Source organism: Dromaius novaehollandiae, chromosome Z, assembly GCF_036370855.1.
Source record: "Dromaius novaehollandiae isolate bDroNov1 chromosome Z, bDroNov1.hap1, whole genome shotgun sequence".
NCBI classification, from domain to species: Eukaryota; Metazoa; Chordata; class Aves; order Casuariiformes; family Dromaiidae; genus Dromaius; species Dromaius novaehollandiae.
The window spans coordinates 59,487,044-59,510,775 of NC_088132.1; the positions used below are offsets into that span (position 1 = coordinate 59,487,044).

Sequence of the window (23,732 nt, forward strand, 5' to 3'; positions counted from 1 at the left end):
TTGTTATGCCCGTGCATGTAGCTTTAGAAATCATTTGGATCCGGACAGCTGTCAAGGAAGAGTTTGTAAACACTAAGCTGTGGATGGCTTTTCCTTATGGCAAGGTCTCACTTCAGTGTTTCTCAAGAGATGTTTTGCTTGGGGAACTTGCATCACACTGCCATGCTCATGGCCTCCCACTCACCTTCACACATGCCCTGTTGTCGCTGTCCCTCTCCTGGCTTTGAAGCAATACCTCCGACAAGTTTGGTGCATGAGCAGAGGACCTACAACATCTGTTTCCATACGGGCTTTTGCCTCTTGTTTGGATTGCCTAGTGCCTAGCAGGGTGCTGGGAATAGCACCACCCTGTGCAGATTCGCTGCAGTCTAATACGACCTGAGGGGATGCAGCAGTATCTCCGTCTGGAGTCTCTCTCCTCCACACAGTCATTTAGTTTTATTAGATTTACAGGTACTGAATATCTCTCAGACCTTTGGTTCCTTGTCAAATTTGTTTGAATTTCCATGAGGGCTTCAGAACTTAGCAGGTGAGGTTGCATAGATGCTCATGCATACAGCGTCATCTCAGTCTCATGTCTCTTAGTCCGATTTCCTAAAGAACTTCGTAACCTGCTCTCAGCCTCTGTAAATGGAGTGGTGAAAAAGTGCTACATATTATGGTTTGATTCCCTCTTGCAGTCTTATGGGTCCTGTGAGTCCCAATCTTTCCTTCTGTGCTGTTACCTCCTGGTAAGGTCATACCTGAGAGACACATTTTGTCATTCTGTATTTCCTTTTCCCACAGGTCAGTTCAAGATATTTTTCCCCATGCTGCTGAGATCATGCTTTCCAGTTTGATTTGCATTAGCTGCTGTGTTTGAACACCACATGGCTCCAGACTGGGTTTGCTTTGACAAACTGTAGATGAATGAGTTTGTCCACTAGCAACTGACCTTCAAAACTCCTCATCCTTTATACGTTCTTCTCTTTTCTTTTTAAAATGCCTGATTTTCATCCTTCTCTTCCACTACTAAGTACTTTAATTGCTCTTGTGGTTTTTATTTTTACTTCGGTGAGCAGTAAATCAAAAATACACAATTTTTCAAGTTTCTGTCCTTTTCCTGCCTATTTTCCTGAAGGAAAAGAGGTAAATGCATACATAAAACTTTATCTGGAATTGAAAACCTTGAGTACATCATTTATCAAATACTGGAGGCAAATGTCAACCTTTCTCAGAATTTGTTTTGACTGAAAGCATTTGATGAAATAGATGTGAATTTTCCATGCTTCCCCAGTCCACACATTTTTCCTTCAGAAGGAACACTCTTTGAACAATTTCATAGAACTTTATTTTTACCACTTCAGAAACAGCTTTCGTCAAAATACTTTCCATTTCCAACAGTGTTCCATACACACACAAAAAAGTCCTTTTCCCTCAAATCCTTCCTCTTTTCACCTATAAGCAGCCCTGTTAACAAATTCATAAGCATCAAAAACCCTTGCAGCACACTCTTAAACATAATAGAACTTAGGCTCTGTCAGGAAGGGTGGGAATAATTTCAAAATCAGAACATTATTATTTCCAAATCTTGCCATGAGTCCTGCCCATTTATACCAGAAGATGAGGACCTTTGCTGATGGCCACCATCTTCCGTCAAAGTCATAGAGGAGTGTAACTGCTCTCCTTCTTCAAGTCCACAAAGCCAAGGAAATGTTATTCCTCATTTCTCTGGCAAGGTGTAAATATCTCTATAAAACATTTGGGATTATTGTTTTATTCTCTTGGGGGCTGTGGAGATCAGGTACAACAAGGAAAGAACTCCCTTATACCACAGCACTTCAGTGAAAACTGAAGCTGATCAAAATATGACCCACTTTTCTTTTGGAAAATGTCATTTAGTCAAACAAACCTGAGGTGCAAATGTTTCCATTCTTTGACTAAATTTCATTTCAAAAGGGGACCAGCCTGTTGTTCAGGGAAATGTTCTGTTTCTGAAGAAAATAGGTCAACTTCTTGCTATAAATTGCTTCCTTTCAAAAGTTTATTTCATATTATGCAAACAGAAATTAGAAATCAAATGTTTTCCAGTGTTCCAAACTGAATTTTGATGTATAACTTTTTTTCAGAAGTTTCATTCATTAAGAAATCTTCTGTTCAGTTTTGGAATAATAATTTTTGCAGTTGTGGGATTTCTGTAATCGTAAGTAACACTTTCTAGGCAACTTCACAGGAAAAAAACTGGTTTACCCACTGGGTTCATTGAAAGGAAGTCCTTTCCTAAAGATGATCAGTTTTTAAATTGGTCAAATCTAGATGCAGTCAAGAGACAAAATGTAGATTGTTTTTAGCAATGAAAAGGAAAACTTTTTCAATGGGAAGCAGATGCAATCCTGCTGTACTTGAAGCTCTCTGTATAAATCATAAGGAAACAGCCAGCATCTGCATTTGCCTTGTTCGTGCCACAGGGGATCATCATCATTACTGTGAAGATAACTGAAAAAAGCAAAAGCATTCTGCTCAGATCGTACCAGAATGCGTGCAATATGGAAATTTACTGGGCGACGAGAGAACCATATTTTTGTTCCCTGCAATCACTTTAACAATGAACATGGGGGGTGTGGGGGTTGCTTCCTTCTTTCCACTCCTTCTCTGTTAAGCCATGACCTTAGCAGGGGATAGTGTCTTATCTGGGTTGGATATGTGCAGATCAGCAGAGTCTGGGGTGTTTATGAGAAGTTTAGGGGGCCTTGGGGGGCTTTGAGGCACTTTAGTGAGGAATGTGTGTGCGATGCCTGATGAGGTTTGGGTTCTTTAGCTGAAGCAGAGCTTGGGCTCACTTGCCCGCAGAGGACCTTCTCTCCTCTGGGTCTCAGGGGACCACGGCTGTGCTGGCAGGAGTCCTGTTCCCATACCTGCAGCACAAGCCTGCCTCTCTGCAGGTGGTGGACCTGCTCCCCAGCAGCCCCTGCCCCAGCTGTGAGAGTCCAAGTGTGAGAAGTCTGTGCCTTCCTTTTCCTACCTCTTTTCACACCCCTGCTGTTGTCAAGGTTTTTGTGGGTCTGACAAACTATTCTCCCCCAGTGCCTAGGGTCCTTTCCCCGACCACCTTTCTGGGGATCAGTTACATCCGCATCTGGAGGAGACTCTGTTCTTCTGCGAGCTTCCCCTCCCACCAGCGAGCAATCTTATGCTATTTGCTATGAGCAAGCGTTTTGCTTTCTTCTCTCACATCCTTTCCAGAGGGTGATCTCTCACTCTAATGTCTGTGCTGCAAGGTAAGATTAAATAATGGAGAGGACAGTCCCCCAGAGCAGCCTGCACTGTGCTGCAGGAGATGGACTCTCTGAGGACATGGCCTGAAATTGCTAGGTATCTTCTGAGGTTTCATCAGGATGTGTGCCTCCGAGTGGAGCACTAAGTTGGAAAGCTCCAACTGTGACCGAAAGGAGCAGGTCTCCCTTCTGCCGTGGGAGAGCCCTGGTTGCTGCTGGGGCGGCACTTCCCCATGAGGAAGGACCTGGACAGGTCAAGAGGGCTGGGGTCACCCTGCCCCAGGCAAAGCATGGGCATTTTCCCTGCCCTCCTCATGCAGGAGCAAGCTCCTTTCCCCTCAGATCGCCGCTGGGCCCCACCTTTGTCTTCATCTACCTTCAATCTGTAGTGTCCAGCCTAGGCGCTTGGCGAAGTATTGTGGTTCAAGATTATTTTATTGGGTGATCCCAGTAATGGTTCTTATTTTGGCCATACTGTGAGGGAAGTGGGCAATCAGAATCCCATGCTGAACAATTAAGTTTTTTCTTCCCTATTTTAGATGAAGATACTGCTCTAAACCTGCACCAGTGTTGTCCCTATTCCAAATATTTGCCATATTTGTTCACTTAAATTATTTTTCATCTCAAATATTGGTAGTTGAGTGAAAATAAGGGATCTGGTTGTCTCACAGTTAACATGTAGTTAATTTGGCTCAAAATACTGGCGTGTGAATCAAACAGCTAAAGATTTTTCTTTCAGTTCCGCAGACACCAATTCTGATAGCTCAGGAACCAAACTCAGCCACAAGTACCTCCATCGCGGTCTACTGGACTGTGAGCGAAGGGGATGCCATCGACTGCTTCCAGGTCTATTGTATGGAGGAACCTCAAGCTAACAAAGACCAAAGTGGTGTGTAACGACCTGCCTCCCACCTTTGTGACTGCAGCAGCCCTTGCTGCACTGATCTCCGTTCAGAGCGGAGGCCGAGGTACAGGGGAGGTGCACACAGCTCAGTGATAGGAGGGGCTGTGAAGAAATTCTGCATAGGACTAAGGACAGGTAACTGAGCGGGAGAGTGCAGGCTGGATGCCATTCCTTGTCCTCCCCTTCCTTCCCCAAAATACAAGGTAAATATTTTGGTCCACAAAGTGCAGGGCAGTTGCTTCCAGGGAAGCAGCATCTCTGTTTAGGCACTTTTATGGAAGTGGCCCAACTGTCAGAGTGGATGTGTCCCTATCACACTGTTGGTACTGACAGGAACCGGAGACAGAGCTCCCAAGAGGAAGGGTCTGATTAGGAATTTAGGGCCCTGCATGTACTTTGGAAATGTGTCCTAATGAACTAGGACAAGAAAGGATAATCAGAAATGCAGTATTTCCACGTATGGGCACAGATTTTTTCAAAATGACATTAAGATATTTTAATTCTTAAATATGGAAATTGAGAAAAGAGGATTGAAATGTTTGCTCATTTGAAAGCTTAGGCTAATCATAGAATCACTTAAAGCACCTGGGTTCTGCTTAAAAGCGTGCGTGTGTGTGTCTGTGTACTGAAGGATGCATCGGACATAAATTCCATCATGAGAAATTATGTTCTAGAGAGGTGAAAACAAAGTTGACAGCTCTTGATTGTATGTCCCAAGTTTGCAGCCTATCATATTGAAGACTACTCTCCCCTTGCCTTCAATGGGATTTGAGGGCACTGAACTCAAGGGCAGGTCAAAAACTTTCTGTCCAAACTGATTTTGAGTAAAACATTGAGATCTTGCCTAGTAACACCTTCTGAATTTTTAGCTGTCTCTTTTTTTACATATTAGTTGACAGGAGAAATCAGAGGCCCTGCAAATGAAGTGCGTGAGTATCATGGCCTGTGTGCGTGTCTGTTTCTCCTAGCTTTGGTGGAAGAGTACAGAGTGACGGTGAAGGAGAGCCACTGCATTTTGGAGGACCTGGAGCCAGATCGCTGTTATAGTGTGTGGGTCATGGCTGTGAACTGCACAGGATGTAGCTTACCCAGTGAAAAAGCCATTTTTAAAACAGGTATGTATATATTCTGGCATTTGATTATTATGGGTTTCAGGTTCTTAAACAAATTCTAGGTCATACTGTTACTAAAACAGAAGAAACTGTTTCGTCTAGTCCATCTGGCAGATCATAGGCAGCTCACAGTGTTTGCCTTTTTGTGAAAAGATAGCAGCGTAATTGTTCCTAGGAGGAAAGTTGAAAGTATTCAGATTTGAACGTGTTTTAAATCTTGGGCCTTGTGCAGGCAGCACTGGAAGGGCACGTTATGAATTTCCCTTGTGTGCCGCAACGCTTCAAGGCAGCTCCAGGAAAGCCACCCGCCTGCTCTGTGCTGCCGCCTCACCTTTGGGAAATATGGGAGATCATTGCATTTTTTGCCTCTCTGCCATCCTTCCAAATACATCTACGTTGCATTGATTTAAATGATGAACTTTTCAGGGGAAGGCCTGCTTTATAGTGGTTACGTGCAGCATCCAGCCCAGTGGGGCACAAATCTCAGGTGTGGCTGAGAGGCTCTGCTGCTGTTTAAGTGGTATAAATTATGATGAGTATTTAGACAAGTATTTCTTATGAGCTTCACTTGACTGATTAATTTTTCTGAGATTTAATTTCTTAAATAATTTGTATTGACAAAACTGTTGCTTCTTGAATTATGAGTAGAGTGAAGCATCCTGTATTCTAGACGTTGACTGAGACCTCTTGCCAGATGATTTTTTTTAGTGCTGCAGGGTAAAAACAATCATTAGGTTCATGAATTTACAAAACATGGACAAAGATATTTAACAATTTAATATTGAAGTAACTCTGTACAGCGCCAAGTGAACTATTGAAATCAGTTGGCAGCAACCATAGCTTCAAGTCTTTTACTTAATCCACTGGACATCAGATTTTTGGATAATTCTTTGATATTCAATTTGTAGTTCATATTTTTAGCGAAGATGATTTTCCAAAGAATTCAAAGCAGAAATTCAGATTTTACTATATATCAACAATGTAGAGCACAGTGTAGAAATCCTCTTAAATGGTCAAATAATTAATGAGTTATTTCTAATATACAAATCATAGTTTAAAAAAGGTTCTCACCTCTCTGAAGCTATTATTTTTAAGAACTGTATTTGCCTTTTGGCATCAGACTCACCATTCTTTTCCTCAAAACTGAAGCCTTCTGAAGAGGTTAATTTCTTAGAGTCTTTGGTTGGTTTTGGCCTCTTTCTTTAGGAAAATAAACAAGCTAGTGCAAATTAAACTCATTAAACACCCTCTGTCAAGCTGCCAGGTAGATTTGTGGGAACACTGTTGAAGCACTGACAAAACTGTTATGTCCCCTTAACACCAAGGGTGGAAAAGTGAGCAATAGTGACAGAAACCAGTTCTTCAGTGTGTTGCTGTGGAGTCCAGCTACTTTGATGTTAAGCTGGAATACTCTGATTCTTCAAGTAACCAAGTTACCAGTATTTAAGAATGCAGAAGAAAGAATTTAGAGAGTTTATTTTCAGTAATTCACTGAAAACGTAGCACATACAAGAAAATACTTTGCTGATATATGCAGTTATGGGCATATATACATTATTAGTGGATTGAAGCTGGATCTTTTCCTCGTGTTGGGAAAAATGCACCCCATAGCGTTTCCCCTAGGAATGCCACTGAGCGGACGTGGTGCTCCCTCAGCGCCACCGGCGCTTGGGGGCCGTGTTGGTCACCCCTCCAAACTCACCGCGGGCGCTCTCATCCTGACTTCATCTACTCCTTAGACAGATAATTTCAAATAAATAAAATACTTGTACTCTTGCTGGAATATCCAAATGTGATGTATTGTTTGTACATACATAATTAGGTGTATGGGTGTCAGTTTCTGAGTGCAGGTATTAGTGGATTTAGGTACTAATTCTTCATTCTCTAGAAACAGATGCATTTAAAAACGGACAATAATCAAATACGTCAAAAGAGAGTTAAAGAATTATTGCCAAGGGAGCTACACAGATTTATTACTAGATGAAAATCTGTCCCATGGGTTCTTTGTTCTGGTGAATATCTAGATTGGCTGTTCCTATAGTAAAATATCAAGTACAATTTAACCTGAACTGCTAACCTCTTGATTTTCACTAAACCGGGAAAGTGCATATGAGCTTATGCGTGTTTTCTTTTCTAATAATAACAAATTATTTGTGCTACAAAACAGAATGTAATTTGAAGGTTGGTTGCAGCTCTGTAAGATTCTCTAGTCTAATTTCTGTTTTTGTTTTAGGCATCCTATTTGAAACCTGATTTCTTTAAAAACAAAATAACTTCCTATGGCTTTTTATTTTAATCCATCACATTTATTTTAGGGATTGATGTTAAGGCTGTCTATATGAGTATCAACAACACATTATAAGAAGTTCATGTATGTTGCTCTTCCCTGGAAAGAGATAAAGCATGTGAATATAACGAATCCATTTTCAGGCTTCAGTGTCTGATGTACTATTTCACACAATAGCTTTGATTACTTGCATTCAGTGTGCTGTTTTACATTCATTTTCTATCTTTGCAGTTGGGCCTGTAGTTCTTAAACTGAGGCTTTAGAAAGGAGAAATTATAGGTCCAAATTTTAGTAGCTGCTTTGCAAAAATAAGCGGGGCATAATTAAGCAGACAAGTCACCATTTCAGCCTCGGTTCTGCAGCATCCTGTTTGCTTCTGCTGCAGTTCACGCAGGGACTGCCGAGGGCAGGAGGGGGCTAATCTGGGGAGAGCTGCCCCAGTCCTGCCTCTGTGCTCTGTTCCTTGAAGCATGGCAGAAATGGGCAAACGCGCTTGAGGAGGGGCAGAAAAATCTGCATGGATATTCTAAGTATGGGCAGAATTGCACAAATACACACAATGACTTTCCCGGTGTGTTTTTTCTTCTCTAATGTTGCCCTCTGCCATTGAACTACAGAGGAAAATAATATTGAACCACAAATAAGCGACAGACTATTGTTGGACAGGCAAAAATAACTACCCCGAGCTGTGAGAAAGGATGACCTTCCGTGCCAGCTTTGTCTACTGTTTTTGTGGGAGCGACTGTTTTTGTTGTGAGACGGCTGCCGGCACGCTCCTCGCAGTGCCACTAACATGTCCTTGTGTCCGCAGCACCCGCAGCCCCCGTGATAAGGGCAGAGGACTGCACCGTGTGCTGGGACACGGCCACCGTCCGCTGGCGCGCCGGCTCGCAGGCGCCCGAGTCCTTCACCCTGGAGTACTGCCGACAGTATTCGCCCGAAAGCGAGGGCCTCAGGTCAGTGCCGAGCGCGGCCCGCAGCCCGGGGAGATTAGGCGGACGTTAAGGAGCACTCTCCAGATAGCGGGTTGTTACGTAAGAGATTACTCTGTCTTCAGCCAGGCAAAGACAAAATCAGCTTCTGTGTGCTGAGGAGTTCAGAGGCCAGATACTAATCTATGAGATTAGGCTGAGAGACATAAAAATACTTTCTTTTTATTTTGCATAACTGAACAGTGCCTTGCGCTTGGGGCCAAAGCCCTCAAGACTTTGTGCAGTCTGTGATCAACCGAAAGTTGCAGAGTTGTGCTCACCAGAAGAGAAATCCCCCCTCCGCAGCCGCCACAGCCCCCGGCAGGGCAGAGGGCAGCTGAGCTTTGCAGTGCGGAGTGGGACGGGACAGGACGGAGGAGCCTGCGCTCTGCTCGCTCTCCGCTTCCTGGGGACCGAGACAGGAGCAGGCCTGGGACGCAATGTGAGCGATAGCAGAGACTCACCTGCCATCTCTGTGAGCAGAGCCCGTCCCAGGCACAGCTGAGCCTTGGAAGAGGAAAAAAAGAGCTGAAGAGGTCTGAGAAGAGGGAGCAGAGATGTCTTGGCATATGAGCCCCAGTGGGAGCATCGGCCTAGCTGACTTCTGCCTCTCCTTCCCACCCCGCAGGCACTAACAGAGGTCTTTTTCCCTCATCAGGGCCAGTTCACATGAACTTCACAGAAACTTGATAGCTGGGGAAGAGCTTTACCCCTTGTGATCAAAATTAGTTACGAGAGACTAAAGGGTTCACAAGCTTGTAGTAGATACCTGTGACAGTGCAATTGTGTGAGCTTTGCTCCTTACAAAAGTAGGTGAGAAATTGAAATAAAGGACTTCTGCAGTATTGGGAGAGCTTTTTTCCACCCAGCATCAGCATGCTATGATAAAGCAAACAAGAGGAGGGGGGTCTTGTACAGCTCTCCTGCTTTCTGATCTGCTCCTTTTCATGCATATTTTATGAGGCCATCAGGTCCCTGTCAAGCTGCCAAAGTTGCTGTTAGTCAGGGATAATGTAGCTGCTCCCAAACCCTGTGCTGTGTGTTAGCACTTAAGTTTATTTGCTGTTAATTGGGATTGCTGCTTCTTCCCAAATCTGAAACAGAAAATGTGCTGCTTTCTGTAATCTGTGAGCAAGGTGGCATTAACACCAGGCAGTTTGCTTGTGTGGAAAAAACTGTGGCAACAAGCTGTCAGAACTGACCCTTTCCCTTTTCCAAGGGAGCCTGTGCAAAATCAAAAATGTTTATAACTATACTGAGACACGTTTGACTTTTCTGTGGGCAGAAGCTGGCCTTTTGCTGTGACAAGTGTGAAAAACTCAGACAGGACAAAATTACGAATTTTCTCAGAATTGCTTCAGTTGAAATCTCCGTATTTGTAGAAGGTCTCTCACCTCTTTTCTCAGTGTCAAAGACCTCCTTTTACCACTTATTTTCCCTCAAAACAATGATTCTCTCCTTTTCCGAAAGCAACCTGCCTAAGATTAACCTTTAATGCATGCTGTAATAGCACAGGATGAGAGGAGAGAGGTTTTTTAAGATTTGTCTTTAATTTTTGCACAAAGCCAAGGGAAAAAAAGACCACTGGTGGATGGAGCATACTGCCTGTATTCCCCCATGTAACGCCCCTGAAGTGGAAGTTAGGACTAGAAATCAATTCCGTATGTAGCTGATAAAGTGAGACAAATAGCTCCAGATGGTGAGTGAGATCTTAGGCTGCGTTGCTTTCTGGAACTGCCTGAATGTCTTTTTTGGTATGGAAAGAGCCTAGACTCACCATGCTGAGTACCTATATTATGTAGAATAAAGCTGTGTCTTTATAACCACCTAGGAGCACTTGGGCCTGGAAACACTACAGTTTCTTCTAGCCACTTTCCTTGAAAGCCTGGATCTGTCCTCCCAGAAGAGAGACTGGGAGCAGATTTCCTGAGCTAGTCTTGGAGACCAGCCAAACACAGATCCCACAGCGGAAAGCAGAGATTGGGGAAGGAGATTGAGGGAAGTACTGGCAAAGATGATCAGTCACCTCCTCAAATTTGCCTGGAGAAAGTAGCGCCATCCCAAACTGCACAGCTTCTTCTGCACCTATCATGCTGGGAGCCCACCAATGGCAAGGGGACAGTGCCAAGGGACCAGGCAGAGAGAAGTGTCCCCCCAGGGAACAGCTGGGCCTGTTTGAGGAGCCCCTGGTGTGGGTCAGGCATCTGTACCCTTTTGCATATCCTGGAGCAGTCCCAGTTCCCCAGAGAGAGAATTTGAGGAATCTCTGGAAATAAATCCTCATGAAGATTTGCCTTTCCGATACCATCTAAAAATCTAAAAAACCACCTTTCTAGATTTTCTGGATTTCCTTCTGGATTTTCTCCTTCTTTCAGCCTGCCACGTGAGGGACATGGTTTCGGCATAAGATCATTTTAGTTCTTCTGCAACAATGAATCCCTTGCCTGCTGCTGTGATTTTAAAGCTCCTTCACAGCTTGATTCTTTTTCCAGGTTAGGAGTCTTTGAAATATTTCTTTCAGTTTCCAGAGCTCTGCTGTGTGCTTGCTGTTCAGCCTCTTTGTGTTGAGAAGTCAATGGAGCTGTGGGAGGAAGATGGAAAACTGAGAGAAATGTAGTCCAGGGATTAGCTGTGTGGGCTGCTCAGATGGAAACCATGTATCACAGCATGAGAAATCTGTAAGACTCAGGGAGGCAGAAATTAGTACAGTGTGAGGTGAATTCATAAAAGTGGAAGTGTGGGTTCTTCCGACTGAGTGTCATCCTCCCCATCAATGTGAGATTGGCACCACTTGCGACTGAAATTTTCCATCTACCCATGGAACAGGTCTGACTCCTGAAACAGGAGAGAAAACCTCCCTCACATTGCTTTGCCCATATGTCCTTCCAGCTCAGGAAGCAATGTGAGGAAAATAGGAACTGCTCATCCTCTCTGTTCGGCTGAGTTTGCCATGTAAGATAGCAACAAGGGCTACTGTAGGCGGTGCTTTGGTGCTCTAACCCCATAGCAGGCAGAATTACGTGCCTGGGACAGGCAGAGGAAAGGAATGATGTGGCACAGCTGGAAGGGAACTTGGAGCAGCTTGTTCTTTATTTTTAGCTTCAAGAGCTTTTTCCAGCCCTTCTGTGTACTTCCACACATATCTGGAAAAGCCTGCATGCTTTCACTTCTAACTTGACATCAGTGGTATCAGTACAGGTCTAGAGGTGTGGTTTCAGTGGGATAGTGGAGAGAAGGAATAACAATTACAACGCAGAGGACATTTTGAAACACTATATATCATTTGCTGGGTTCATGCAATACTAAAAAATATTCTCTAGGTGTTGTTTTCTTGACGTTAGATGGGAATGCTGATGAGAGAAAGGTACATCAAAACATAGCATCAGATTTCCCTGAAACCAGGTAAATCGCAAGTCTTACAGACAATTGCTGATATAATATTGCTTGGCAATTTAAAGGTGAGGGAACAGGCACCTTCTTCCTGCTCTGGTTTAAACAGAAAAGTATCTGAACTTTGGAGACTGGGTTTTGAGACTTACAGATTCCTCTCTGAGCTCTCCATAAAGTGAAGGATTAAGAGGAAATACATAAAACTTTCATCTTCAAATGTTTCTTGAATCTTTATGCTCTGAACTTCCTATAATGATACCAAGATATTGTGGGAACAGTGTGAAAACCTTAACATTCTGGCTAAGGGCCAGGATGCATTGTGCTTTGACAGTAATGTTACTGCATTTCCATTCATCTATAAAGTAGGCAGGTGTATTTTAAGTAGGAAATAGGTGAAAAAAAATTGCAGTTGGATTTCTCTTCCTTCCGTGATGGAAATTACATGGTTAACTGTTTCAGGCTAACTCAAGGAAGATCTAGATGTAATGCTTCTTACAAGAACTTGGAAATGAAACAGGCTTTTCCCCAACACAGTCAGGAATTCATAAATGCATCTTCCCTTCCCTTCTCACATGCTTGTCCTGTATTGCTTTAAGCAATCTATAAGGCTCTATTTATGCTTTCTCTTCATTCTTAAGTTTTTATTACTGATTGCAGCAGTAACCTGGAGCATGACCAACTACAGTGATTGCTGAGAGCCTGGGGAGCCCTCGGTGTTCACTTTTCCCCCTCACCGTATTCTCTAGACAGAAAGAGAGGCAATAGCAAGACCTGTTTCTTCTTTGCACTCAGCCTCTTGTGAGCTTGGAGCTGGCTCAGAGAAACCGACTGTTGCGAATGAAATTCCTTCTTGTTGGCATATTCTGTTTCATTAGTTGGCAGCAGCAGGACTATTTTTTAAGCCTTAATTGTAGCTAAAATTGATGGGCTCTTATTCTTAGGAAGCTTAAAGCTGACTAAAACAGATTACCAAGCAGAGAACGTTATTGGAAAATCTGATCACTGTTTTACTGACCGGATCTGCTTAAAGTCCAGACTTTTTTTGTGTTGCTATTAAAGCTGAAAAGAGGTATGCTGTTGCTCTCAGATTTAAATTGACAACCAAATTCTGATTTGAAGAATTTCAGTTTTGGAAGAGAACCAGGTCAGAATTTTGGCTGATCCTATTCTGCAACTGGCTGGACCCCAAATCTTTTCTGAATCCCTAGACTCTGTGATCCAGACTCCAGGATACGACTGCCCCAGATCTACTCAGACATCAACATATATACCTGTCTACTTAAGTTTAGAGGCAATTTTCTGTTTTATTAAATAGTTATCAGTTAAATAGTCAATAGTGAAAGAGAAGAGAAAATCTAAATTCTTTGGGAGGACACTGACTTGTGTGGCATTTTCCAGAAGACACAGAAGAGGATTCTACATAGAGAACACTATTGTGCTTAAGATATATTAATCTACCTGTTGACACAAGTCGTTTTGCATGTATAGCTTAGTATATCTTTATTTTATCTCACTTTTTTGCTCAAAACCCCTTTGCAGTGTTCTCTGCTTCAGATTCACCCAAAGATGTCAGAGTGGTGCTATTAAACAGTAGAATGACCCAGACTTATCTAGGAAGTATGGGTAATTTTCTTCAAAGCTTGGTTGCCCTCTTCTTTTCCCATGTCTCTGCTTCCATCCCCATTGTCCTTTCTCTTACTTCCTTTTTATTTGCCTCCTTGCTCAGTGTCCATCTTATATTTTTCTTCTGCTCTCATTTTTCCTTTTTCTCATGCCCTCTATACTCAGACAAGCCTTTTTCCTCTTATATGTCTGGAGATCACCTCTCTGGTTGCCCCTCTTCCCTGAACCTCTCAGTGAGAATGGACCAGCCTGCCTAACTCCCAGCGCCTCGCTGAAGTGCTTCTTGATCAGGGCTTTTGCTGTTCACAGGAGAGAAACAAACAGTGTAATCGCTACCAGGTTTGGACAACCCCACTTGCATCAATTCTAGCACCAGACAAATGCTGTGAAATTCTTTCAAATTGGAAAGATCACAAAAGCACTTAGCGCTTTTTTTGAGTGTTTCAAATCACTTTTAATGACAGCTGTCATTACAAAATACCTATTACAGACTAATGAGAAAGATGAAGCACCCAGCCTTTTCCCAGAATGGCATCCTCCTAAACACAGCGCCCTACGTGGAGTTAACAGGAATTTGGAATATGTAGGGCTGTGGGATTTTACCTCATCTGTTAGCAGAGGCAGGCCTGTGAAAAATGCTGATGGGTGAGCACAGGCTATTCTCCAGTTTGTACTGCTCTCTGGTGGGACAGCTGGGGAAAAACAGTCACTGTAAATGAATAGCAATGATCTTAGCCGACTTGCCTGCCTTACCTCCTGTGGGGTCACAGTAATTAGTGGTGGAAAAGGTGGTTTGTTTAATCGAGCTTCCCACAGAGACATTATCCGCGAGAGGGAGACCCTCCTGGGCTCCATTTCCGACCGCCTGTCCCTGCCTTTCTCCTTCTCTAAAGACGTGGCCCTCATCTGCTCAGCATCCAGGCCCCGGGGCTGGGCGCCCCTGCGGGTGTCTGCCGCAGGAGTCTTCCTCTGCCTGCCGCAGCAAACCCGCAAAACAAGAAGGTGTTTCTGTGACCAGCCTGCCTGCCGGCTCACGGCGAGAGGCTGTGCTGTGCCTCAGCCCTAGGTCTGGATCTGTGTTTGAATAAATCTACAGCTGTATCTACGTGTGTCCCTTTTGTGAATTTGCTGGAGAGCAGAGCAGGACTCCTGCATTCAGCTCATCCCAGTACCACTGAGGTTATCTTCTTTGAACCTGGAGGGCAGGGGGTTATCTCAAAAGACCTGCATTACACTCGAGAATTAAATACTTGCCCTGAAGATTCCTATGAGCATTTGTGGGGGGAAATTGTCTGGTCTGTAGAGATAAACCGTGTTTACCTACTCGTATACAGTGCAATGGGTATATACTCTTTAACTTAGCCATTATTATAGGAGGCAAAAATGAGGACAACCAGGATCCTGTGTATAAGAATTTGTTAAGCCAGTCTTTCATATTCACAACCGTATATTAAAAAAAAAATTCAGCATATTTCTAGGCATCCAAAGTACTTTCATTGTCACTTCAAAGTGCCTGTGAAGCAGATTGAGTGGGTGCTGACTCTCATTTTCCTGGAGTGTGTCAAGGCATCAGTGGCTGAGGATGTGAGGCCGCAGCTTTTGAGGCATCGCAAAGAGTAGACTTAGTCAAAGCAGGGCACTGTGCAAAGGCAGTTCCCCTGCTGCTGCCTCTTGCAACACCAGCCTGTTGGAGAGCTCGACACAGTGAGGGAGTCAAGGCCAAGACTGTGTCAACGAACAGTTTGTGAGCAAGGAGTTCATAGTAGGAAGTGCACGGCTTCTGTGCAGTCTCAGATAAGAGCATCCATTTCTGTGGATTTGGAACATGCGCCCAGACAGTACCAGCACTGCAAGCAGGTTCACTCCTGTGCAGCTGAATTAACTATGAGCTCTTTTTCTTCATAAGCTTATTCATTTTGTACTGCAGGCATTTTACAGGTGGAGGATGAGAATTTGATTCTGTGCTGCTTGCATTTTGCGTGATGACTTATACTGCAAAATGAACATAAAGTGAGCATTGCACCAAATGACTGCACTGAGTGACAAGGCAGTGCAGGAACAAAGGCCTGAAAAATTATCAGACTAAGGAGGATGCCGCAGGTAAAATGGAAAAGCTCCTACATAACCTGATCGTTTGTGAAAACAATGCTCACCTTTCCCAATTGGAGTTTCCCTATGGTGCCTGTTGTTTCAGTAGTCAACAATGCGGTTAGGTGGCTTAGCTGTTTGCATAAATTATTCTTTCCTAGTTTGGATTTCTGTATGCATTTTCATGTATGAAAATCTTTTCCATTTGCAGATCTTTTGCTGGAATAAAGAAGCCTGAATTGAAAGTATCCCTGGAGCCCAACGTGAACTATTTCTTCTACTTGAGGGCTGTCAACGCATCTGGGACAAGTGAACAGAGTGAAGCTGCCCTCATCTCAACTAAAGGTAGATCACCATTTTCTGGTATCAAAACAATGGGATGGAGGGACAAAGCAGTCAGAGATGGCATTTTTCTCCAGAAATTATAAGTGAACTTTCAGATACAGAAATAACTGTGTTATTGAGATAAAAGGGACCAGATTTAATCTGCTTGAAGTTAGCACAATCTGGGACTACTTCATTTGCAATTGGTAAATTTATGTGAATGTAAAAACTGGTGTGAGCTCAGAAGCAAAGCTGTTGAATGCTGTCAGAGATATGAAATGGTTAAATATTTTTCAGGGATCTCAGTTTGTTTGAGTTTGGCAGAACACATTCTAATAAAAGATTTCATGATTTTAAAAAACAATAAAAAACTTACCGACTTTGAGGTTCAGGGATGAGGAACCAAGCAGAGCATGTTTTAAAATGTAATGACTGATTTAAACTTTAAGATTTCCAGATAGATAGTGTTAAATTGTGTATGACTCCAAATCAGCCTCAAAATTCATATTTGCTACTTTGAAAAAGCAATTGATTAAAAATGATTCAGTCTTCTTTAATACCAAAGACTTCTTTATCACCTAATTAGTTTTCTGAATAATATAACCTGCTATGATTCCTGGGCCTAGTTGCCAGAAGACTGCCATCTCAGATGGGCACAAGTTGGAACAGTCTTTGCATTCTCACTCAATTTTCTGTCACTCCTACCTGCCAGCAAGTACAACTGTCCCACAAAAATGGTAGTAATTGTTACTTAACATTTTGTGATTCATCTGAAGTCAATTTTGCCAGTGTCTCAGAACTAGTGTTTCTTTGTCGTGAATTGTACCAGGAACTAGATTTCATGTACTGAATGGCACAGCTCATCCCGTTTTGCAAATCTCCTCTGATGGCACCGTGATACGCCTTCCCGAGAAAGCCCGATTCACTGGGTGAGTAGCTGCACGCCAAGCACAGCCGTAAGTCCCTAACTTCCACCTTTGTCTATGTGTAGCTTTCACTCGGTGCTAACTAATTTTTTAAAAAAACAAATTGTTTCAATCATGCAGCCCCTGGACATTATGGGATAGACCCCCCGCCTTCAACACCCCTCAATAATGCCTGTTGCAGCACTGATATAGGTGCTGGAAGGAGTTTGATGTTGCACTGAGGAACATCCACAGAAGGTCAAAGGCAGTAGTCAGAGAGGAGATACATACTGGGACAACTGGGTTTGCTTCAATCCGTAGTCACTGTTTAATCCTTCAGAAAACTTTAGTCTTGAAGCAACTTGTTGCTTCCCAGGCTGGCCAGAATTGTGGGTTTATTTTTGAATTGATTGTGGCTAGAAGTAATCAGTCTTTTTACTTTGCTCTTTTGCTTAGGGCATTACTGGTAACATTTTCAAAAGCATTTGTGGCTTCAGAGAATTCAGGGAGAGCCCCTGGGGTATATTAGATTAATTGTACCAGACTAGTTCTGTCCATTGGAAACATGATTTTTTTTTTTTTTGGCATACTGGTATCAGTCTGACTACAAACAGAGATCAACTTGTACGCAGTTGCGTTATATTCATATGTCTTCTTAAAATGGAATGGAGTATTACTGGTTTAAGCACCTTTTTATTGTTAGAAGCGAATCCACATAAGACGACAGCCACTGTGTCTACTTAAAATAGCATGCTTTCCAGCTTGAACAAGCCTGGTAAAATGTAATCTGTAAATCCAAGATCTTATTTGACTCCAGAGTCACATTTTCCACCTTTTGCTAGCTTCATCTACTTTTGGGTAAAGTTCCATAGTTTTCAATCCTCAAGGTGAGTCCATCTCAGTATGAAGATGACCTGACTTTCAGGGAAAACATTCAAATCTTTGATAAAAATCTGCAAATAGAAGAACAGAGTTTAATTTGTTAGTAATTTTTGATGATGCTGCATGATGTGATTATAAGAAATATCACAACACTGTCGGTCTACCACCAGACTCACATTGCTGTATACCTTTCCACAAATAGATTTCCTTCAGTTCTGGGTGAACTGCTGCCTGCTCGGGGCCGTCACTACTGGGAAACCGTTGTCTCTGCCTGCAGAAACTACAGGATTGGAATTTGCTATGAGGCTACCTCACAGAGCAATGTCCTGGGGCTGAATGATACTTCTTGGTGCATGCGCTGCTGTCCTACACAAACCAGGTAAAGCTGAATCAGTCTGGTCTGCTTGGGAAGTTACTTGCCCTTCATGTGAACAGAATTGGTGAGCTTCAAAAATCGTGAAAGCACAGAGGACTTGTCTGCTTCATTTTTGCAAATTTCAGTAACAAGGAAAAAGCAACTATAGAAGAATTTTAGACACCCTGCACTTATTAAATCTTATAATGCACCTTAAAAAAACCCCTCAACATCGGTCTCAAACAAGAGCTTTGAAGTAATGCCGCATTTGCTCAGGTAGGAGGGTTATGTACTGAGAAAAACCCTATTGCCACATGATACGCTGCTATATGCAACAACCTGTTAATAGGTGGGAATTAAATGATAAGTTATTTCTGGTAAATGACAATGAGAATGCTCACTGTAATTTGGTTTCCATTTTCCTGCAGTTTTCTTTACAGATTTCTTCACACCAGTGTAATGAGCGACGTCCGGGTGACAGAACAGCCAGCCAGGATTGGCATCCTGTTGGATTATAGCCGTGGCAGACTGTTATTCTTCAATGCAGAGAGAGGACTGGTGTTGTTCGCTATCAGGCACAAATTTACGGATGCTGCTCACCCGGCCTTTGCTCTGGAGAAGGCTGGAGTACTTACCCTGCGCACAGGAATGGAGCTGCCCGAGTTTGTGAAGCACAGCTAATCCTCAGACTCTTGGCAACACCGACAATCACAGTATTAAGGGCAGGGAGGGGAAGAGGGTGTCAGAGAGAGACGTCTAGTTTTCACTAATGAGCACTATGCGCACAGCTCCCCCCCCGCACAGTGTCAGTAATTGTAATTAGTGCCCAGCCACATAATCACCCTGAGCCTGGAGAGAAGATCGACTCCTTTGGATGGAGTGCACACCTCATGATATACACAGAAATACTTAAGAGGAAAAAAAGGTTTGTTAGATCTGAAAATTCAGAGGGGGGGAAATGTACTTTTCCTGTGAAAAAAATGACAGTACTAGCTGTCTTTTTTAAGTTGATGATGAGCCTGTGTATGAAATAAATGCATCTCTCACTGCAATACTTGACTTTTTTTTGTCAGAAAATGCCATCACTTCATCATTTGCCAGGACAGTCAGAGCCCAAATCCAAGATGATGTGTTTGAAAAATGTCCAGAAGTTTTTACAGTTGAAACATTCTGAAGGTGAATATATCTTCTCCTATTGTTTGCCAACTCTTTTCTTTAAATACCCAAATCGAGATAACTCGGAAACTTAGAAATCTGTATTTTTGCAAAATGAGTGAGTCCTAGACTAGTTTTGATACCAGTCATGTAAAATTTGAGTGTACAGCACCTGCCTACCCTGTTCACGCTGGGCTGAGAGGCTGTGTGTGTCAGGAAATATCTATACCTGTAAACACGTACTCACGAAGAAAATGTATGAGAAAACCTCATGGTGTTAAAAGTCTTCCCCTGTGCTTTTGATCCCAAAATGTTGGGTAGATGTTTCAATGATGAAAGGAAAGTTGTCACCTGGGACTGTAGAGAACAGTCAAATTGTCATCTACCACCTCTTGCCTTCTTGTGGATAACCCCTTTTCCCTCACTGCTTTTACCTTTGAACTTATGGATTTGATGCTCCTAATTTCAGGCTTATGGCTATTTTTCTGCAGCTGCCCTGTTCTGTCCCACTGTCTATGCTAGCACCAGGACCGTACGAGCAAGGTGCAGTGTTTCAGAGCCATCAAAATAGGCAGGCTAAACATGATATGTGCCAGCAGAGGAATAGGATGCTGATTTTCCCCTTGGCCTGTTCAAACAGTGGAACAGTATTTCAAAGCGCTTCACAAGCTGGTGGTACAGCTCCCTGCTCTCCTGCCCCAAGGGCTGAGCTCAGGAATGCCAGTGGTGCCGAGGAATGCCAGGGAGTGCTGGGGAAAAATTAATCTTAAGGAGGATGGGCAATGTTTTTCATGCTGTGTCTGCTCTGGCAGTTTCTACCGAAGGGGATTGCTCTGCCAGACTGATTGCTGAGCTCAGCTGAAGAGCTTTACTCCCTGAAGTAAAGCAGATTTCGGGAGTCTAATGGAGAGGGTTTGCTTCTGAATAGAGAACTTAAATGTGTTGCAATTAGGGCTTTTTATGCTCAGAGGAGGTGTCTGCTGCTGCTGTTTTATTTATGACCTAATACCACCTAGCCATGTGCTTGCTGCGTTAGCCTGCTGTGTAAGGCACGCTCCGAGTCCCAGAGGAGCCGCATTCTTTACAAGTCGCAGCAGGCTAGGGCAGGACGGTGGAGGCAAGATAAACAAGATCCCGTGGCCATTTATTTTAAGCCAGAGCACTTTCTGGCGTTTCAATTAGAGTGCCATTTCTGCATCTCTGGTGGGAAGCGAGCAGAGAACAAAAAGGTAGGGTAGTGCCCTATTGGCTCAAGAAAGCATTTTGCAGAGGTGTGGAGGATGATGAGAAAAAGGTCCAAGATTAATTGGAGAAGAAAGACAGAAAGGGTACTGGGGGTAGTGTTATCATGAAGGCTGAGGAGGAGGAGGCAGCAGGCAGGCTGGAAACTCGCACGGAGCAGATGGTGCTGGATGGTGAGGCAGGTCAGCGGTGTCAGCAGTGCCCGTTCCTCAGGCTCCCTCAGCAGCTCACAAGAGATTCGGTGTCTGGAGAGCGTAATGCGCAGCTTTAAATTAAACGTGAAAATCCCAGCTTTGGGGAGATTTTATCTGCGTTCTCCTCACCCTGATCCTTGCTGTCCCACATGCGGGATTGGTTCGCTAACATGGACATGATGTATTGCCAAGGGGACAGCTAATGCTAAGGAGAGCACAGATGCCATGAAATTATTTGGGTGTCTTTTTCATTTATGGCAGGAAGCAATTGCCTTGTCCAAGGCAATTGAATGTCAGTAAATAGCTGCTTTAACATGAAAAGCTAAAGCCTCATCTATAGTAATGCATTATTACTCAGGTCCTACTGCAACATTTGAGCTAGGCAAAATGTTTTTTTGGAAATGCACCCATTCTTAGGAATATTTGAGTGTATTTTGAAGATCTGCCTGATGTCTTCTTGCCAGTTTTTGTTTAAAGTTCAGCTTTTAGATTGGGCAGCATCAAAAAGTGTATTTACTGTTTATATGAAAGTTGGATAAACTATTCAGAATCAATCAAAGCAGTCTTAATAGTGCCAATTTGAATGTCAAAATCTGGTCTGCATTAAGTCACGCTGAATGAAGAAATGTCTAGAGAGACTATCCTGGTTTGGACAGACGGAACAAAATGCAGACTAAGCAAAAAGCTTTATACAAGACTTACTAGTTTTGGTATAGGGAGAAAATTCTGTTACTGAGGAAAGCAGATCCTGAAGGCCACAATCAAGCTGCTAGGCCTTACCATATACGGTGCAAGTTCTATTGCCCTTGGAAAGTCTAGAGGTGCATCTGCTGTGACCTTTTATTTGCCTGATGGGCACAAAGTGGAATCAAATTCTGGAATTCACATTCCAGACTGTAGCTGTCGTGTAGCTTTGAATGCACAGTGCAGTCAGTCTGACTTTCCATTCAGATGAATGGAAATTTTGAGGCTTGTTGCATCTATTTTTTCTGGATATTGTAGTTTGTAACTATACACTAGGAAAGAAAGAGGAAGGACAAAAAATTCCTGGTATTGCATTTTTCTTGTGCTTGATGATTTTAGCATTTAGAAATGCATTAAAAATGCTGTGAATTATTTTTCAGCAAAAGTTGTTAATTTGGCTGACAGTAACTAAGACTTTGTACAAATGCTGACAGGATTATGTAGTATATGTATACAGTCTGATCATCATTCCATGCTTATAATTACACAGGTACATTTTAAGAGTTAGATTAAAAAAAAAAAACAGTAAAAGAGTTCAGGATTCAGCAATGCTTGAAGGTGTACTGTTGTCCTGAAAGTACAGAAATTTATGCCTAACACTGTAAGTACTATTAATAAATATTTGGACTGGTCTGAAACACATTGCATTAAAAGGAAAGATTTCTTTTCACTTGAGTGGGTTTTGGATTAGGCTCATAAACCTTTGTGCACTGAAATGAGAATGCAGGCCTGACTGTAAGAGAGGAACATTAATTTCTACTGTCAAAACAGTGCTGAACTGGAATACTGCTAGTATCAGTAGTATTGATCCACAAATCTTCCTTCGGTCTTTCTGCTCCAGAAAGAGTTTAATGCTTCCGTTTGGTGTCAGGCTGAGGAACTTGGCAACATGTCTGCATGCCACAGAGCACGCGAGGCATGTGTGTAAGGGGACGATAGTTTTGCTCTTCTGCTAGCCCTTTTTATAAAGGAAAATTCATTAAAATTTGTGTTTTTACTGAAGATGATCTAGTGACACCTTATTTTAGAAATGCATACATTAGAACTCTGCCACCCCAAACACTGTTATTATAAAACTTACTTACATGTAATCACTGAGCCTGTTGTAAGACAGCCCCAGTAAGGCACAGGATCAATAAATTGTTGCTAAATCCACATGTGATATTGTCTGTGATATACATGTGAATTACACTTTCTTATCAGCACTGCAGGGTTTTGAATAGGTATATAAAGATAGATTTAAGAATAATATGAAGTTCTTATCTTTTCGAACTGCCCTCATTTCAGAACAATAAATAGGACTTCTGCTGTGTTGAGGCTTGAATTGGATTTGGAAAACTACATTCTGTAGTGGCATCGTTATTACATTTCCGTCATTTTTGATAAAGGAATTATTAGCTCTCAAGAAGCTGAATAGCCTCAGATTGTTACATAACCAGCAAGAAGTGGGAGTGTCTCTTCTGCTCTCAGCAGCATGCCGTGAAGGGGGGACTGAACTAGAAAATATTTGCATTTTTATGTTGTGTTTGCACAGTATTCTGTGTACTGGAAGGTAGCGTTTGTTGATTAGGGACCACTCCTCAGCGCAGTTCCTACACGAGCACAGCCTGGAAGGAAATGCAGCAGATCTCTACCCAGATGCCACAGTGATTTTTGCCAACAGCTGAAAAATGTGTAAGTTCATGTGCAGTTCTGGAAAATATCTGTGTAGAAATGACACCTTCCTTTTCAGGGCCTGTATTACAGAGACACTATTTCTAAAATGTAATCTCGTCATCCCTGAAGAAACAACGCTGCAAGCAGAGAGTGAGGTTGCCTTTTGCTTATCCTGTGCTATTGCTATCGGACTTGGCCGGCCTCCACCGCCGAGCACGGGGCTGGCGAGCTGCCCTGGCCGTCGCAGGTGCGGTGCTCGGCTGGCCTCTGCGGAGCAAGGGAGAAGCCGGGGGCTTTCAACGCTGGGGCTGGCAAACGGGGACCTTGAGCCAGAGGGCACTTTCCGTAGCCCAGTGTCGTGAGGTTGCAAGGCTCTATTGCACGGTACTGCACAGGCCTGGCTTTGAAGGCCATACGCATATGCCTAGGCCATATGCATATACATATGCACAGTGCATATGCAGTCCCACAACTTGTATTTTTATAGTCACGGTGAAGAACAGAACCACATTTTGAAGTAAAATTACCAGAATTTATTTTACCTGCTTCTGTAATTGTTTTAAGTATGTATCTGTTTCCTGCTACTTTTCCCAAAAAGGGAAAATTACTGAAAAATTATGTTTGTAAAATAAGTACAGCCTTCAGA

General features: G+C 43.0%; 1 protein-coding gene across 1 annotated transcript in view; it reads left to right on the forward strand.

Moving 5' to 3' along the window:
• LOC112987062 (cardiomyopathy-associated protein 5) overlaps window positions 1–19,147 on the forward strand; it is a 47,270-nt gene extending 28,123 nt beyond the window's left edge. The window contains exons 9-15 of the mRNA XM_064502207.1: window positions 3,994–4,143; window positions 5,127–5,273; window positions 8,369–8,513; window positions 15,841–15,974; window positions 16,783–16,882; window positions 17,943–18,119; window positions 18,524–19,147. Coding sequence (XP_064358277.1) covers window positions 3,994–4,143; window positions 5,127–5,273; window positions 8,369–8,513; window positions 15,841–15,974; window positions 16,783–16,882; window positions 17,943–18,119; window positions 18,524–18,776 — 1,106 coding nt within the window. The 3' untranslated portion in view covers window positions 18,777–19,147. The remainder of the gene's footprint in view (window positions 1–3,993; window positions 4,144–5,126; window positions 5,274–8,368; window positions 8,514–15,840; window positions 15,975–16,782; window positions 16,883–17,942; window positions 18,120–18,523) is intronic.
• Window positions 19,148–23,732: the final 4,585 nt, after the last annotated feature.